At 46.6% G+C, this 11,417-nt stretch overlaps 3 protein-coding genes across 4 annotated transcripts; 2 read left to right on the top strand and 1 right to left on the bottom strand.

Moving 5' to 3' along the window:
* Nucleotides 1-1,279: 1,279 nt before the first annotated feature.
* On the top strand, nt 1,280-2,145 carry LOC137799908 (large ribosomal subunit protein mL49-like). Its single transcript, XM_068596775.1, has one exon. It carries the CDS (start codon nt 1,354-1,356, stop codon nt 1,885-1,887), a length of 534 nt encoding a protein of 177 aa, XP_068452876.1. The 5' UTR covers nt 1,280-1,353; the 3' UTR covers nt 1,888-2,145.
* Nucleotides 1,507-7,591, bottom strand: haus7 (HAUS augmin-like complex, subunit 7). 2 transcript variants are annotated; one of them, XM_068596773.1, is made up of 9 exons: nt 7,448-7,591; nt 6,755-6,870; nt 6,593-6,684; nt 6,443-6,504; nt 5,788-5,978; nt 5,231-5,342; nt 3,289-3,501; nt 2,874-2,985; nt 1,507-2,779 (listed from the first exon to the last, which is right to left on the bottom strand). In XM_068596773.1, the coding sequence occupies exons 1-9, from the start codon at nt 7,502-7,504 to the stop codon at nt 2,718-2,720; spliced, it is 1,017 nt and encodes a 338-aa protein (XP_068452874.1). In that variant the 5' UTR covers nt 7,505-7,591; the 3' UTR covers nt 1,507-2,717. The 2 variants fall into 2 exon arrangements, with proteins under 2 accessions (XP_068452874.1, XP_068452875.1); XM_068596774.1 differs by having other exon boundaries at nt 6,593-6,663.
* A 732-nt stretch (nt 7,592-8,323) lies between these two features.
* Nucleotides 8,324-11,267, top strand: si:dkey-93l1.9 (uncharacterized protein LOC562339 homolog). Its single transcript, XM_068598300.1, has 4 exons — nt 8,324-8,386; nt 9,239-9,477; nt 10,925-11,083; nt 11,183-11,267. Exons 1-4 carry the CDS (start codon nt 8,324-8,326, stop codon nt 11,265-11,267), a joined length of 546 nt encoding a protein of 181 aa, XP_068454401.1.
* Nucleotides 11,268-11,417: the final 150 nt, after the last annotated feature.

The raw sequence follows: 11,417 nt of genomic DNA, 5'->3' as shown, positions 1-11,417 counted from the left end.
TTATTATTATTGATCGCTACCTTTATTTCTCTCTTTTTTTAATTGCATTGCTAATTATTTACTGCACCTTACTTATTTACTTACATTGTACTTATTACTTGTTTATCCAAATTTTATTTTATAATTTCTCTTGTATAGTTAAATGTTCTCTGTTGCTGTTGCTGTTGCTGCTGTTGTTGCTGCTGTTGTTGTTGCTGTTGCTGTTGTTGTTGCTGTTGTTGTTGCTGTTGTTGTTGCTGTTGTTGTTGCTGTTGTTGTTGCTGTTGTTGTTGCTGTTGCTGCTGCTGCTGCTGCTGTGATGCACCTTCCGCCAGGACAAATTCCTCGTTTGTACCTAGTCCTCGTTTGTACCTACTCTCGTGGCAATAAAAAAAGTTTCTGATTTCTGATTCTAATTTCACAGATATCAGGGAAACTGACAGGTGTAACTGAACTCTGCTAAACCTCATCAAGAGAGGCTCCAAGACGTTGCTTAAGTCCACGCGTGAGAGACACCACGGCTGCAATACAGCATATTATCGCTGCTAACCAACAGGGTCGTGCTGCGCGAAGCCATAAAGTTCACATAAATGCATATGATCTTCAGCACTTCTCCCCACTTAATGTGCTGTCGGACCCGGTTGTCCAGTCCAAGTACCGGCTTCCCCGTGTGGAGATCCAACGCCTCGTCACGCTAGTGTCACCACACATCCAGAGGCCAACCCGCTGCAATATTGCAGCTCTGCGCAGCGTTTTTACGCAGTGGTGAGCTTCCTGGAGGTGGTGGGGACGGCACCGGCCACAGCAAGGAGTGTGGCAGCCGTAACACCGATCCTCCTGCGCCATGCCCGCACACACATCAGAATGCCCACCACACGGGACGAGGTCCGCCAGGTCCACCGTTGATTTCATGCCATGGCTGAGATCCCCGGGTGATTGGTGTCGTGGACGGCACACACACGCGCGCGCGTAGCATAATTGCACCTGTGTGTGGGGACCACAGCGTGTTGTGTGTGATTTATGCGCTGATAAAGTGGTGGGTGATCGATTTGCCTGGCACCGATTGATTTAGTTTCAGCAACACGGCGGTGGACAGCTCCCACTAAGAGCGTCTTAGGAAACTTCTTTGGCGAGATCTTAAGAAGGCAGTTAAGAACGCATCTGGGAAACACTCGTATCTTAGCTCCTTCTTAGCGAACCCTTCTTTCGAGCCTTCTTCAGTCCTTAAGAACGATCGAATCTGGGAAACGCAACCAATGAAAACTGAAAATAAAATCGCTCCAAACTGCAATATACTCCCAACCTGTAGGGACACCCAGTCTGCCCTAAACTCCAAAGAAGAAGAAGAGCAGCACCAGCAGCTCGCTACACAAGATGGCGGCCCGCTTCACCACGCAGTCTGCCGTGTTCTGCAGGGCGCTGCGAGCTCTCAGCCTTTACGTCCGGTCACCGGGACCTCCTGCCTCGGCTGTCGGTCTCAGGTTTCTTTGTAACGCAGCTCCAAAAGAAACAAAGAGGGTGACATTAGAATCCACGGAGGAATACAAGTTCGTCGAGCGGCTCATCCCGCCGTCACGGGTCCCCAGTCCGCCCCAACACACCGGTCCCTCCCCGTCTGGCTGGACCCCTCCGGCAGCCACACCGCCGGATCTGCCCTACATGATTCGCCGCTCCCGCATGCACAACATCCCGGTTTACACAGATGTCACCAACGGCAGCCGCAAGACAACGCTCGTACGGAAAGTGGAGGGGGACATCTGGGCTCTGGAGAAGGACGTGAAGCATTACCTGAAGGAGGTGACGGGGAAGGAGCTGCCCACGCAGGTCAACGAGGTCACAATGACCTTGAAGGTCAAAGGTCATTTCGATAGTGAGCTGAAAGAGTGGTTTGCCAGCAAGGGCTTCTGACTGCGGGGATGGAGGCCAGAGCGGTCCAGGTGCGGAGGACTGCTGGAGTCCTCAGCACACTGAACCAGAGGGACTAAGTTACTTCACTTCAGAGACATTTTGACCTTATGGACCAGCAGTTGTTCTTGTGTGTATGTAGTTCATGTAACTTTCTTCCTTGTCCTTTTGTCTTGGTTATTAACTCCGGAAATATGTATTGGTCCTTGAGCTTTTGGTCCAAAGTTAAATAAAGACTTTGTGCTTCAACCACTCAGCATAGTCACTTGGTAGACTTCTTGGTTTCTTCAACAATTCAAGATGACAAACTGAGTAATTGATACAGTTGAACACAACTATTCAAACCCTATTGCTAATTAGGTTTATTGGCAACATTTTAAAACTTTATCCTGTTTAACTCAAAGACAATTTAAATAGTTTAATATCTGTTACAAGCGGTTTCAACTAATTCAACTCTAAATGCCACGTTTAATGACTGCTGCAGGCTCATAGTCATAGAATCCCTCATAAGAGCACATATTTGTAAATCAGATGTAGTCTCAGTACTGCTGGAGGTAGAACACAAATACCTGGACTGCCAGTGACATTTGATTGCATATTAGAAATGCAGGTAAGGCAAGAGAACTGTCCAGAAAGTTAAGGGAAGAGCTCATTATCTTGCACTACAAGGAAAAGGATGCAAAGGCCCTGAATGCTGCTGGAGAGACACAGGAAGCAATGGGGTACACGCACACACGAAACAGAGGGACGCACTAGGACCACACTGCGGGCAGCGTGTCGCTCACTTAGACATTTACTCGGATGGGTTTCAGGACCGAGGTCCAGGGAGAGCATCAGGAAGGAAGCAGGGGGGAAAAGTCTTGAATTCGCCTGCTGAGTTCCTCCAATTGGTCCGCTAAGAAGAAGAAGCCGCAAAAGGAAACAAAGATTTAACCATGTGCAACAGTTTGTTTTTGCGAGTGTGCGCGTCAGAGAGAACCTCCACTTACAGAACTCGCGCTTCTGCCCTCGGCTCCAGTAGCACGGCTGTGTCTGGAGCTGGTTCACGTCCTCAGTCGTGGACACAGAAGCTTCCGATACTTCCTTTAGCATTTCCAGCTCCTGAGAAACGAGAGCAAGAGAGTCAGTGTGGGGGTCAGTGTGGGTTCTTTCTACAGGCATCCTGTTTCTACAGAAACGTACGTTTCATTGGACCAAAGTGCCATTTAACAACTGGCTCAAAAACAAGTGGATGCAGACCAACTTTCTTCTGTGAAATGGTGAGAAAACAGACATTTTATGAGTTGGTCTGCAAACAAAAAGAAAGCTGGTTCCTGACCAACAGGTTAAAGCGGTCCAGAGCCTGGACCTCATCCTAGACTCAGCCTGCACCCTGCTTGTCATCATTCGTCTGTGTAGCAGTACCGTGGTGAAGGCCAGCAGTAGCCGGTGTGTTCTCTGGAAGACGTTGGCCTCTGCGCTGAAGCTGGGCGGCTCTCTGCTGCAGTACGCTCTCAGGTCGCTTTGGAAGACGTGGCTGAAGGTGCCCATCAGCAGCTGGAGGTCGCACGCCGCCACGCGCAGCGCGCTGGGAGAGAAGACGCCCAGGCTCTGCGCCTCGCTGCTCAGGAATTCACACTGTGGAGAAGGAGGAGTGTTAAGCAGACACGTTGCTACCACCATCACATTCAGGCTCGTCCAGACAATGGCTGCGTTTCCCAGATTCGTTAAGACGCTCTTAAGCGCTAAGAGCGTCTTAGGAGCGCTCTAAGAGCGCTGTGAAAGAACGACGAGTTTCCCAGAGTTGTTCTTAACTAAGACGCTCTTTCACTAAGAACGAAACGTAAGATCAGTCTGACCCACTCTTAACAGCCTTCTTAGCGACCAACGTTCACTGCAGCCGCGTCAGGGAAAGTTATATCTGATATTCAAAGGAATACTAAAACCATGCGTAATGAGGAATGTGCGCTCACAGCTACAGGACACTGACGCAAGAAAAATAATAGCATAAAAAAAAAAACTTCCCGTGTTCCTGTAGCTACATCCATAAAATGAATCAGCATTAATATCACTCATTGCGTTTTCACACACATTCGGCATCTGCATATGAGTTTACGTTAGTTATAAAAACATCAACAAACCCTGTTGTATTCCGTAGATATCAGGGAAACTGACACTGACAGGTGTAACTGAACTCTGCTGAACCTCATTAAGAGAGACTTCACGTATAAAGGCGTTGCTGAAGTCACGCGTGAGAGACACCACGGCTGCAATACAGCATATTCTTGCTGCTAACCAACCGCGTCGCCCTGTGCTGTCGGACCGGGCTGTCCAAGCCGGCTTCCCCGTGTGGAGATCCAACGCCTCGTCACACTAGTGTCACCACACATCCAGAGGCCAACCCGCTGCAATGTTGCCCTCAGCCTGCGTTTTTACGCAGTGGGGGACGGCACCGGCCACAGCAAGGAGTGTGGCAGCCGTGACACCGATCCTCCTGCGCCATGCCCGCACACACATCAGAATGCCCACCACACGGGACGAGGTCCGCCAGGTCCACCGTGGGTTTCATGCCTTGGCTGAGATCCCCCGGGTGATTGGTGTTGTGGATGGCGCACACACGCGCGGTTACCGTGATTGCACCTGTGTGTGGGGACCACAGCGCGTTGTGTGTGATTTATGCGCTGATAAAGTGGTGGGTGATCGATTAACCTGGCATCGATTGATTTAGTTTCATCACCACGGCGGTGAACAGCTCCCACTAAGAGCGTCTTACGAAGCTTCTTTGGCGAGATCTTAAGAAGGCAGTTAAGAACGCATCTGGGAAACACTCGTATCTTAGCGCTCCTTCTTAGCCAACCCTTCTTTCGAGCCTTCTTAAGTCCTTAAGAACGATCAAATCTGGGAAACGCAGTCAATATTTGTTAAAGATATCAGTAGAAGTCAGCAAGAAACCTATAACACGAAAGTGTCTTTAGGCCGAGCCTCCAACAGAGACTGACTGGACAGATATTGTAACTGATGGTCAGAATATGGAGAGAATGACTCTCGCTGAATCTACGGTTTGATACATTTAAGTATTGGGAAAAATGGGTTGTGTTTGTGACCTAACAGGATCATCACTGATCTGTTATTGGGTGAATTGACATTTATTTCCATCAGTGTACCATCAGTATAAATGTAAAGGTGACCAACTTTTCGTTCCATGTATGTATGGTTGTCTCATTGTATCTTTGTTCCTTTAAAAAGAATAAAGTATAAAAAAAAAAAGATAATTTCACAGTTTTGTACATCCTCCACCCCTTTCCTTCCAGATGGAGACTGATTTCCGGATCACAATCTGGACAGAAATGGAGAAGGGCAGAAGTACCTGTGACTGGAGCTGCTGCAGCGTGGACCGAGTGCGCTGCAGCAGAGCGGCAGCAGCAGCAGCTTCCTCTCTGCGCGGCTGCAGACACGACTTGCTGCCCTGGCGTAAAGCCCTGTGAGGTCAGGAAGAGCAACAAGAGACGAGTTAGACTCATTTTCAATTCTGCACAACAACAATTGCACTGTATTGGTTGGAAGTACTTCTAAAAAGTACTTCAGCTTTTGGACTAGGAATATTTAAGTGAAACAGAATATTTAAGTTGTTTGAATCCAATCTTTGCATTTAATTGGACCAGAACCAAGTGGGCGGGCTCAGTGCAGCACAATACAGAGCTACAGAGGACTGGGGCTCAACACACACTGATTGAATGATTGATTCATTGATGATGTCATGATATTAATTCATTGGTACTAGCTTACTTGAGCACAGCTCATATTTTGATTTAAAGAAAGCAAATATGATTGGAGATGAGTTTGCATTTATTGTTAATAATATGAACAGGATGTGATGGAAAGACAGATTGACGACAGGCAGCAGATACAAACAGAGAGACGTACTTGATGTGAGCCGGCCAGGGGTCCAGTGTGGGGTTGAGCATCTGGGTGAAGAGAGGCAGATTCTCCGCAGCGCAGAGCTCGGTCAGCAGCGTCTCTTCATCCAGGCGCTGTCCAGCAGACTTCCTGCAGCCAGGCACTAAAGTCAAAAGCTGCTCCAGGAACCGGAGCTGCCGGTGGGGACTCGCTTCACCCTGGAGGAGTGGTTGCATTTATTATACAGGAGAAAAAGAAGAGTTTCTGTTCATTGTGACAAAATATCTAGAAACACGGCACAGTCCATTAGGAAAAAATAATACAAGTTTTACAAGCACTTCTTAGTCTGCAGTTTATGCATGCTAGAAAAGAGAATCAGTGTATCCTTTACGTGCAACAGAGGAAGAAGGAGAATAAACGTACGTCACGGTAAACACAAGGAAACATACAGATTACATCAACTGCTACAGAAGATTCATTTGCCTTCATGTTACATCACATGGAAGGATATTTAGAGGGGATAACGTTTCATTAAACAAAAAAATGCCATGACTTTTCCACAACTTTCCATGATTTTGACTACATCTAGGCCTGGAAAATGACATTTTGAATTTCCACCACTTTGTCTATGCCCTTATATGTATCACAGCTACATGTACGCTGGCTTGATGCGTCCTCTCACCCGGATCAGGTCCAGGTCATCTGCTTTGCACAGCATCAGCTCCTGCCCAAGTGCAGCCATTTCTGTTTGTGGCAAAACAGACCAGAAGTGTCCATCAATAGACACGCAAGAGGTGAAACCCGTACGGTGTTTCACACACAACAATGTTACCTCTAGTCAGAACATCTGGGCTGCTGGATCTCACTGCCGTCGTCTTGGAGTTGGCAAAGTTTGGGTTGATGCTGTAAAATGACAGGTAGAGGCTGGACGTTTTCACAGGTGAGAACAGGGCGGGGTGTGTGTGTGTGTGTGTGTGTGTGTGTGTTCTCCTACCTGCTGCAGATCCAGGCCAGGATGTCGGTGCGGTGCTGAGAGGGAGCGCACAGCAGCTGCTGCATGCTGTCGGATCCCTGCAGGTACAGGCCTTCCACCAAGGGACAACACGCAGCCTACACACACATGGACGCACGCAGACACACACACACACACACACACACACACACACACACACACACACACACACACACACACACTTAATCCTTCCTAATGTCCACAGCAAGGTGCCATTACACTGCAGGCTTCATGTGGGAAGATGATCTCATTCACTGTATTATTGGGCACTGCTGAATGATTCGGTTCCTTATAAATAAATAATTACATTATTTGATGTATTAACTGCAGACATCAGTCAAATAGCTTATCTATCGATAATATTATTATTGCTAAATCTTGTTAGGGTACCAGCACATGTTCCACCACGTCCTCAACGTGAGCAATGAGCATCAATGTCTTTTCGGATCTTGGAAAATAAAGTCTGGTCGGATCCCCGCTGCTCCGGGACAGCTGGAGTACATGAGATGACAAAGCCGTTGGGATTTCCGGGTTTTGTAGGAAACATTGAACGCATCACAGCCCATGAGTAACCGATGAGCGCGAGCCGCCCGACGCGAGGAGCATAACAACAAAAACCAAACCGCATTCTGTCATCCACCTGACATATCTTTCATTACTTTGAGTTCTTCTTACCTGTAATGCAGCATAAACATGGACAACGAGTTGTTCTTCTTTCAAAGGGCCCGCCATTAGCCCAGCTGGTTCTTCGTCTTCTTCGTCTTCTTCTTCTTCTTCTTCTTCTTCTTCTTCTTCTTCTTCTTCTTCTTCTTCTTCTTCTTCTTCTTCTTCTTCTTCTTCTTCTTCTTCTTCTTCTTCTTCTTCTTCTTCTTCTTCTTCTTCTTCTTCTTCTTCTTCATCTTTGGGCACATTACTGCCCCCTACTGCTTTAACAATTGAAATCACAAAAACAAGAAATAAGTCAATAACTACAATAATAATCATACTCAATAATTATTAGTATTAATAACTATATTTTATTAAAACAACTAGTGAATAATGATTGTAGTATTTTAAACTTCTAAACTCCTTACAGTCTCTGTAATGGTTTCTATTGCAAGAAAATAACCATGAAAGAAACTGTGGAAGAAGCAATTGCTTTTAATCAAAGTTGTGAAATGTATTCTTCTTATTATTGAAACATCATGTCAATAACCTTAATGATATGAGTGTATTTGTCTCACATGGATTTGTATTCTGGGGATCCCTAAAAACATAAACCTATTATAATTTATAATATTACTTATTGTATTGGTGAGAAGTTGACGTGAAGTGATCAGCAGAAGACAGACAGTGGGAGGGATCTCCTCGTGTTGTCTGACCGGTTTGTCTGCTTGTCTGAGAACAAGACCGTACCTGCAGCTCACAGCACACCAGCAGCACACCTACAGCTCACCTAGAGCTCACTCGCAGCTCACCTACAGCTCACAGCACACCAGCAGCTCACAGCTCACCAGCAGCTCAGAGACACAGAGCTTCAGAGATTCAGAGACTCAGAGGTTCAGAGGGAGGATGGAGTCCAAGTACAGCCCGGACTCAGAGGGCATGGCTCTGAATAGAGCCGGCGACATAGAGGTGAGCAACACAGACCTGATCTATTCTACTCAGTTTCCTGAGGGTTTTTTTCTGATTTGTGTTTTATTCCGTTTTTTTTCATTTTGTGTTTTATTCTGCATTGCTACTTTTTAATCCGTTTCCGCCCTATCTACTCTCTACACAACTAGACTACCAACAAAGCCCACAAAAGCTAATCCATCGTTGAGGGCTATAAACAGATCACTGGCAAAGAAGTTGCATTCTATTGTATTCTGATGTAATCAAGTGTCTTTAATAGCTGTACACCGGTACAGTTAGCCTCTAAAATTGAGAGTGGGCTTCTTAAGAAGAGGTTTGATTACAGCCATTTTGAAAGACTGTGGTACCTGTTAGTGAAGACCCATTGATCATATCTAATAGAGAGGTGCTAATTAAAGGTCAAACTTCTTTAAGCAGCCTCTTCATATCGGGGTCCAGGAGACAGGTAGAGGATTTAATAGTAGAAACTGTTGAGGACAATTGGTCGAGGTTGATGGGAGAAAAGCCATCCAAACACACATCAGGGCCCACATTGCCAGTCCACCTGAGGATGGACCGGCAATAGCCGAGGGCAGGAAATCACCGATTAGTGATGAGCAGGCTCCTCATGAGCTCATTCTCCTTACAGGCTTTAGGTTCGAGTTTCTAGAGGTGTGTCTTTCTGTCTCTCTCTTTCTTCCTCTCTCTCGCTGCTGCTCTGCCACTCCCACTCCTCCTCTGACAACCAGAGTACACAGAGGGCGTAGTAACAAAATAAAGCCAGTGACTCATGCACCGAGGCCATCAGTGCTCTGAGAGGAGGAAAGAACCCTGGTGTTGATCACAGCCTCCTCATGTCCTCTGAACCCTCAGGCGCAGACAGGCCCTTCTGGAAAGGTGCATCGGCACATCAACATGAATCACTACGCCACCAAGAAGAGTGCGGCTCAGAGCATGCTGGACATCGCGCTGCTGATGGCCAACTCGTCCCAGCTGAAGACCGTTCTCTACGTGGGGCCCCACTACCGGTTCTACATCCCCCTCCTCGTGCTGCTGTCTCTGTCCATCACACTGCAGGTCCTAGTGGGGCTGCTGCTCGTCTTCATTGGCAAGTCATTCTCCATCTTTGTTGCCCCTTTGATACATTCATCTGATCTGGGAATCCGTTGGGGAAAAAAAGAATCAATGCAGCGAAACAAAGACAATGTTTTCTAGGAGGCTAGACAACCCAACAGCCTGGTCTGGCTGTCGAGTCGATGCTGAAGAGACAACATCCAGTTTGCATGAAGCTGTAAGATGCTATCAGAAGTCCAGATTCTTTGATTTTGGCTAAGACGTGGACAAAATTGTGACTTTGTCATGTGGACAGGCGCAGCCGAGGACACCAGAAGGCATGAATGTGGTAATTCCCACCTTTATTTTGAGGCGGTCCACTATAAGACACGTGTTACTGCCGGGTGTGAACAGAGCTGAAGCCAGACTACCAGGATGTGGAAAGGCCTTCACACATTGCGTTTGTTTTGATGTTTTTGTCATGAGTACTTTCACAGGGGACATGAATGCTACACGGGGGAAAGAGAGGTAGAGTTGGTACCACAAATAAAGGCCTCTGGTGAATTTTGTAGTTTTTAAAAAGTGTGTAAGGAGACTAGCAAACGTCGTCACGGACTTGTTCTCCCAGACGTGCGCTCATGTGCCCGTGGTGCAGTTAGTCTACAGCCTAACTATAGCTTTCGACCCCTACACGTTGAATTTACACTTCAGAAATCATAAAGTGGTGTTCATTCGTGAAGTTGATCCTGCTGAAGAAAGCATAGAGTTATTATAATCGCCATGCAATAATACAAACATCCCATTGGCTTTTTGTTGAGGGGACCAGTGCGATGTTCACTTTCTGGTTGGCTCACAACAATACATCCTTCATGCACCTCTCTGTACGTACACTGTTGTATATCAACAGGGAGCTTCTGTACTCTGATTGGTTTGTGGGGTTTGGCATTTTGGTTGGACCGGTTTTAGGCTTCATGACTCCTTTCTGCCTTGACGAAGGAAGCGAGGACCAGATCTACTCCTTCTGTTCATACCTTTCAGAATAAAAGCCTGAGACATTTACACCGTGTGACTGTTATCTAGAGATAACTCAGAGCTTTATGCTGAAAGGAAACACACAACATCGCTCACAGTAGACAGACTCCGATAGTCAGTAGATCTGCCTGATCAAGTGTTGCAAGGGAATCAATAGTTTTTGAATAGTTTTGTAGTTTTGATGTGGACTACATCTTCATGTATAGCCACATCAAACATTGAACTCCACTCTTTGGGGATTTAAATATTCTCCTTATTTGTGATATTATTTGAACAGCTACAAGCATTTGGCACCTAAGATTTGTGATTCAAGGTTTGGTCTTTTTCTATCAGCACGTTATGTAAACCATAACTAAACTCTCCTTTATTAAGTCTATTCTTAGCTTCCTTAAGAGGAGGTCTCCGGCTCCCCTCGTGTGCCCTCCATGTCTTCGTCGTTTTCTCCGTCATCATCCTCTTCTTTCGCTCACTTAGCTTTTGCTGTTCTGTGTCGGCAGTGAAGTACGATCTCAACGACGTGAGGAAGCACGCCAAGCTGAACTGGATGAACAACGTAGCAACCGTGTTCGTCTTCTTCACCGTCCTCATCAACATCTTCATCACAGCGCTTGGATTTGAGAACTATGCTGTCAGGTAGGTCCCAGAACACACACACACACACACACAAACACACACACACTATGAAGACTCTTACTGTCGCTCACGTTTGGGACCTTGTTGTTCTCTTCACAGGTCAATGGAGTCACCGGTGGGGTCGATATCAGCGCCTGTGCTTTCCATTCTGCCCAACGACCTCAACGTGACAGGCGGCATGTAGACCAGGTCACCTGTTGTCTCTGAGCCTCTACATCTGAAGCTCAGTTTGTAACTCTGAATCAGATCCCTGATCAAAACACCACTTTGGGCAAAGATTCTCCAGCTGGAACACGCTTTCACTTCCTGATTGGATTGAATGGATCCTCAACAC

Source organism: Clinocottus analis, unplaced genomic scaffold, assembly GCF_023055335.1.
Source record: "Clinocottus analis isolate CAN_PGR_092001 unplaced genomic scaffold, fCliAna1.0.p SCAF_4, whole genome shotgun sequence".
Lineage (NCBI taxonomy): Eukaryota > Metazoa > Chordata > Actinopteri > Perciformes > Cottidae > Clinocottus > Clinocottus analis.
Note: the sequence above shows the minus strand (reverse complement) of the source record. Positions and strands in the feature narration are given on the sequence as shown.